This window comes from Psittacula echo (assembly GCF_963264785.1).
Source record: "Psittacula echo genome assembly, chromosome: 5".
In the NCBI taxonomy this organism is placed as follows: Eukaryota; Metazoa; Chordata; class Aves; order Psittaciformes; family Psittacidae; genus Psittacula; species Psittacula echo.
The window spans coordinates 25,460,626-25,467,542 of record NC_137739.1 but is presented as its reverse complement, the minus strand read 5'-3'; the positions used below and the strand labels follow the sequence as shown (position 1 = coordinate 25,467,542).

Here is a 6,917-nt window from a genome sequence, read left to right as displayed (position 1 = left end):
ATCCCTATCACATTAGAATGGATTTTAAAAGGTCCAAAAAAGCTATCCTTCTGCTCTCCTTATTGGTGTTATGTGTATATTAGGTGCGTATCCCCTCATCCACCACAGTTTGTCTTTGCTCAAGAATATGTTTTCGCTACTACAAAAGGAAAGAATAATAATGATCAAAGCGGCATACCAAAGTGGTTGGTTTGTTTCAGTCTTCATACTCAAGTATCCACTGAATTTTTCAGTTTCACAGCCACGAGACAATGACAAGAAAATGCATCTGAAACTTTGGAAGAAAGGTAAAAGCAAGGTAAGCAATTTTTTTTTTCTTTTGGCCCCAAGCCCTTGAAGCATCTCAAAAAGAAATAAAAAGAGTGTTCAAGTCCTGCAGATAAATAAAAACCACATCAGTTCTTGGAGAATGAAGTGACTGAATTTTGGAAAAAGCCTCTAGAATGAAATTTTACTGAAGTAGGAATAAGTCTGGGTGTTTCCAATCATTCAAAAAGTATACCTATGATCTCTCAACTGTTTTTATGGCATTGTACATGTGTTTGGGTCTAAACAATGACAAGGGTTTGATCCCTGCCTTTAGTATGCTCCTGTGCCAAGCTGCAGACTAATCTGGTTTATAGTAATGGCAATGAATTTGAGGAATGCTTTTAAATTGCTTCCAGGAGCATCAAAATTTTGGAGTGCTCTTGTGATGACACCACTTTATATTTTAATAGTGTTTGGGATTACATTAGGAGTTTCTATATGTCTTTTACATTATATTGACTATGGAACCTGAAGGATTGTGATTATTGAAAAACTGGTTAGATATAGCTGCCACCTATACATTTCACAGTACTCTTGGCAACATCTTTATGAACCAGCATTCAGTATGTTTATTTGGTTGATCTCTCATTCTCCCTTGCATAATCATATGTCACCCACTGGAATGAATGGGATTGAGAGTATGAGTGTTAACTGGTGTAGGCAGCAGAGACAGAAAGGTAACAATAATCTGGATTATGCCACCAGGGATCTGAAGGGGAAGTCACTGAGCTATCTCAGTTTGCATGGACTATGGAGAAGGAGTGGACCTGGGCAATGAAAAAAATGCCTAGCCTACTTGCTACACATATTGAATTTGCCTCCAGTTGCAAACACCTTGAGGCAAAGCATCTGGGGTGAGTGTGACTCTCGATTTCTCCTTGCTGTGATCTTATCTAAAGTGCCCAGACCCTGCTTTTATTTCCCCATGTTATGTAGGAATGCCTACGCTTAGTTTTTCAGATGGCAGAATTGTAGCTGTGATATTAAAAACAGCCAACCTGCATTTTCATGGTGCTTGCTTACAGATAGTGGAATTAGTCCCAGTCTGGATTTTCTAGGCACAGAAGGAACAGCCAGGTTACACACTGCCTGTGTTAAAACACAAATAGGCTTGTGTTAAAGCCTGTTACACATAGGCAGAAGGAGCAAAGAAGTGACATCTCTGGAAGAGGTGTTAAAGCTCTACAGAATACACAGTGGTACTCTGTTCATGAACTAGGTCCTAAATTCAGTTTAGGTACAGAATTAGGAGTGAAAATTTGGTTTCATTTGCAAGACCACTACAGCTGGCAGGGCATTGGGCAGGAGCAGAAGGAATTGCTTTCCCGGTTGCTTGTACTGTTGGAGGGTCAGGGCCGAGCAAAGCAGCAGGGTGGAGGTGGGAGCCGCTTTCTCCTTGTTCTGCGAAACTTGACGTGCGCTTAGTTTTGAAATTCCCAGAGCCACTTTAACAATGTAGTCAGTCGTTTCAATGTCGAAGGATGCCTCCCAAAAGAACGAACGCCAGGAGCGAGGCGGGGCAGGGGCCGAGCTGCGGGGCAGCGGCGCACTGCGGAGCGGCAGCCGCCAGGGGGCGATGCCGAGCCGGGAGAGGCGCGGGAGAACGGCCCCGGCGCCGACTCCTCTCTCCATCCTTCTTTCCCTCCTTCCCTCTTTCCCTTTCCTTCCCTTCTTCCCTTCCTCATTCCCACCCTCCGTCCGCCCCTTCGGGCGGCGGCTCGGCGGAGCAACAGGGCTGTGTCCAGGAGCGCCCCTGCGGCTCGGCCGCGGTTGGCAGCTGCAGCTTTAAAAACCAGCGGTAGCCGCCGTGAAGTAGCGAGCTGCTTTCTCCTCTTGGTGGGGCTTTGGATTTGGGTTTTGGGTTTTTTTTTTTTTTTCGCTTTTGTTGGTTATGGGTTTTGTTGTTTGGGGTTTTTTGTCAGCATTACCAAAAGCCGGAACAACAAGTGGATGCTGCGGGCGGTGCTGGCTGAGCCGCTGCCGTCTGAACGTGTCTGGGGGAGAAACTGCACGAAGAGACACCCGTCCTCCCATCAGTGGAAGCAGGCTTGGTACACGGATTACTGAACACTGATTTGCAAACCTACCGCAAAAGCTGTGCTTGGAAGGACCAGTGATCGCGCTCATCCGTTCATTCTGTCTCACACACACAAACACAAACACAAACACAAATACAAACACACAGCCTTCGGTTTTTTTCCTTTTGGAGCAAGACTCTTGCTTGTTGCCTTGTTGCAAATGCCTGGGCGAGCAGCAGTGCCTGTGGTTGTGCAGAGTGCCCCCACCTTAAGCTGCCTCACTGGCTCACTCCTGGCTCTCTTGTTACACCCGGAAAGAAGGGAGAGAAAGAACTCGTCAACCTGTGGTGCTGACTGACCATACACACCTGCAAATGTAGATCAGTTGGCATAGCCCCCTCCTCAGGACTGCTGTCACCAGATTCTTACACTAGCAAGAGCAGCAGTGCTATTTCTCTGCCTAGGAACAGTAAGTATAATAGCCTTTTTAAGGTTTTTCTCTGCATGACACGTAGGTACAATTTTAAAAATAGCATCATTTAATAGTTCATATTCACCTTCTATCATGTATTAATAGGTATAGCTATAAAACGAGGCTTGTGTTTCAAAGGGTGTATGTGTATATTTTTATGTGCTTGCATGTAGATGTTGCTTCAGTGCACCTGCAGTTGTTTTCTTGACATACCATATCACAGCATTTTCACTTCATTGAGCATTATATGTGCCTGTTTCCAAATTAAATTCAGTGAGATGTTCATTATGATTGAAACACAATTCAGTTACAGATTAAATTGTAAGCATCTTATGTGTTTCTACAAATAAAACAAAAGCTTTTTGTGTCGATGATACATTTATTCTTTAATATTTCCTGTAGATATATGTAGGTGTATCTATTACATATGAATTCAAAGATCTGAATGCACTGGGTATTGCAGTATTTTTATTAGTGTTTGTGTGTGTTGGTGTTTCAGAAGCATGCATATGTTTGTGTATGGATACAAGTGCTTATATGGGTGGGGATTCTGTATCTCTGTCTATATATATGTGACATACCCACCCACATCCTTACCCACAGAGTCGTTCAAAATCTCTGTGCATGTGATGTGGGTGTGTGTGTAATGTAGAAGTGTGAATAGTGTGGGTAGGGGAAGATTTGAATGCTGTGGTAATAGATGACACAGTTTCATTTGATCAGTATGACCTTTTAGGAAAACAATCCAATCTTTTCCCTTTTTGTTTTGTTTATTTTTGTGTGTTTGTGCATGTGCCTCAGGTTAAGTGCTTCTTCTGCATGACCATAACCAAAGGGTGACCCATCCACTCCCTTATGTCCTATGGGGACCTCAGAGCCAGTTTCTCAGTCTTCATCTCCTCCTCCTCCTCCTCCTCCTGCTCTTACCACTGCTGCTGATGCCCTGGGTGCTGCTCCCAGGTTTGAGACATTGTTGACAGGCTGAAGAAAGGAATTGCAAAGACCTGCTCACTGTGTAAATAAAGTGATGGCTGGAATTAACTTCAACTCCCCAAGTAATGATATTAAATAATAAGATTGCTAGGCTAAAGCATTAGCAGGAGCAAATTAGGAAGAAAGAGACTATTTGCATTTGGTTGCAATGAATGAGCTGAGACCATCTGTGGAGAGCAGGTACCCTTTGATTTGCATAATTTTTTCCTCGTGAATGCAGTCTTTGTAGCCTGGAAGGTAGTCATGATTCTGATCAAATCTGTGATTGCCACAGGAGATAAAGGAAAATAAAGGGTCTTAGTGGACGAAAAACACAAGGGCATCAGCTGTTTCCTGGTTCAATTTTGAGAGTTTCATCTATTCTTATGAGCAAAACAGTGGTTTGTGTCAAACGTTCCGGGCGTTAACAAAATGTAGATCTGTGGTTTTCCAAAGCATAGATTCAGTGTTACAACTGTGTTGCCCTGCTCCGTGTCCAGGGGACTGTCCTCCAAATGCAAATGGCTTTGAACTTTCTAATGAAAGTTACGGCTACACTGTAAATAAACCAAACCCTTTTTGCATTAAGCGATTGAAAACAAAAAAAACCAGTTTGCAAAACCAGTTGCAAAATGGAGGTTGCAATGGTGAGTGCAGACAGCTCTGGGTGCAACAGCCACATGCCCTATGGATACGCGGTCCAAGCTCGGGCCCGCGAGAGAGAGCGTTTGGCACAGTCAAGAGCTGCAGCGGCTGCAGCTGTAGCAGCAGCAACAGCAGCAGTAGAAGGTGGGGCAACAGGCGGAGGTGGACCTTATCACCACTACCATCAAGAACAGAGTCGAGGTGCATCCTCCTCTCATGGTGGGAATGCATCACGCAGCAGCATGCCCCACCACCAGAGTGGTAAGAGGCGGAAGAAAGGGAAAAAGAGGAGCCATCACTTGGGAAGTAGGGAGTGTGGGGCCTCCTTCCCCTGTTCTGAGCTGCTGCCTCTCAGTGGTTCTGAAGAGAGAATACTGAAGGACTTGAGTGAGGAGGAAGAGGAGGATGAAGACGAGGATGAAGACGATGAGGAAGAAGGAAAGCTCTACTACAGTGATGACTATGGGGAGGACGAGTTTTCGTACTCAGACCAGCCACCTGATGATGGTGGAGGCCCTGGGGGTTACAGCTCTGTTCGCTACAGTGAGTATGACTGTTGTGAGCGTGTGGTAATCAACGTGTCAGGACTGCGGTTCGAGACCCAGCTGAAGACATTAGCTCAATTCCCGGAGACACTGTTGGGTGATCCAGCAAAGCGAGGGAGATACTTTGACCCTCTCAGGAATGAATACTTCTTTGATAGGAACCGGCCCAGCTTTGATGCCATCCTGTACTACTACCAGAGTGGCGGTCGGCTGAAGAGGCCAGTCAATGTACCCTTTGACATCTTCACTGAGGAGGTGAAATTCTACCAACTTGGGGAGGAGGCCATGCTCAAGTTCAGGGAGGATGAAGGGTTTGTCAAAGAGGAAGAGGTCAAAGCTTTGCCGGAGAATGAGTTTAAGAGGCAGGTTTGGCTGCTGTTTGAGTACCCGGAGAGCTCCAGTCCAGCCAGAGGCATTGCCATTGTCTCTGTCTTGGTCATCTTGATCTCCATCGTCATCTTTTGTCTGGAGACTTTGCCAGAGTTCAGAGATGACAAAGAATTCATCATGTCACTGAGCGCTGGGAAGGGGCATTCCAATGAGTCGCTTCACCTGAATGCTGGGGAACATACCATCTTCAATGACCCTTTTTTCATTGTAGAGACAGTATGCATCATTTGGTTCTCCTTTGAGTTTACAGTGCGCTGCTTTGCATGTCCAAGCAAAGCACACTTCTTCAAGAACATCATGAACATCATAGACATTGTTTCCATCTTGCCTTACTTCATTACTCTGGGCACTGACTTGGCACAGGAACAAGGCAGTAATGGTCAACAGACCATGTCTTTTGCCATACTGAGAATCATCCGTCTGGTCAGGGTGTTTCGCATCTTCAAGCTCTCCAGGCACTCCAAGGGTTTGCAGATCCTGGGTCATACACTCAGAGCCAGCATGAGGGAACTTGGCCTCCTCATCTTTTTTCTTTTTATTGGAGTCATTTTGTTTTCTAGTGCCGTTTACTTTGCAGAAGCTGATGAGCCTGCCACCCATTTTCAAAGCATCCCAGATGCCTTTTGGTGGGCTGTAGTGACCATGACTACAGTTGGTTATGGGGACATGAAACCCATAACTGTGGGTGGGAAAATAGTTGGGTCCCTGTGTGCCATTGCGGGAGTGTTAACCATTGCTTTACCAGTGCCGGTGATTGTCTCCAATTTTAACTATTTCTATCACAGAGAGACTGAGAATGAAGAACAAACGCAGCTGATGCAAAATGCAGTCAGTTGCCCTTACCTCCCAACAAATTTACTGAAGAAATTTAGAAGCTCATCATCTTCATCCACAGAGGATAAATCAGAGTATTTGGAGATGGAAGAAGGTGTTAAAGAATCTCTTTGTGTAAAGGAGAAAAAAAGTCAGGACACAGGGAACAGCAGTGAGTCAGAGAAGAAAAACTGTGTAAATTCAAATTCTGTGGAAACCGATGTGTAATTTTGAACGTTTCCAAATATATTTATGCATTAAAGAGTGCAGTGAAAATAATGAAATATGCAAACAAGAGTCCACAGCATACAGTAGTATGCCATTTAATGGTTAAATACAAATAAAAAGCGTTGCTAAAGTTATATTACATATCAAGTAAGTGGCATACCTTGAGGAAGGGATTGTTCGATCTGATACAATTTCAGACTATATTTTTTATTAGAACGCAAGTGTTTTGCACATGAGGCTGAAAAATTTATTAAAACCAAGTCAGTTTTAAAGTGGGTGCATGAACTGTCGATATCACTAATAACAGCTCTGTGGTAAAAGTTGGCATTCAGAGGTATTTACTATGTAAGAAGCAATGAAGTTTGGTAGTCATTTATCTATTTATCAGTGCTTTAATAGCAGCTACCATAAATCATTGGATACCATAGTCATTGTTTTTCAAATGGTAAATTTATTGTAAAAAGATATTCTTCAGAAGATAAATCTAAATTTTTTTTCTTGAAATCTATAATGCTTGTTTTTAAC

At 43.8% G+C, this 6,917-nt stretch overlaps 1 protein-coding gene across 1 annotated transcript; it reads left to right on the top strand.

The window, feature by feature from the left end:
• Positions 1-4,403: 4,403 nt before the first annotated feature.
• KCNA4 (potassium voltage-gated channel subfamily A member 4) lies at positions 4,404-6,392 on the top strand (the record flags this gene model as incomplete). The annotated part of the gene is made up of 1 exon (XM_080617399.1): positions 4,404-6,392. One exon carries the CDS (start codon positions 4,404-4,406, stop codon positions 6,390-6,392), a length of 1,989 nt encoding a protein of 662 aa, XP_080473525.1.
• Between the last annotated feature and the right edge of the window lie 525 nt (positions 6,393-6,917).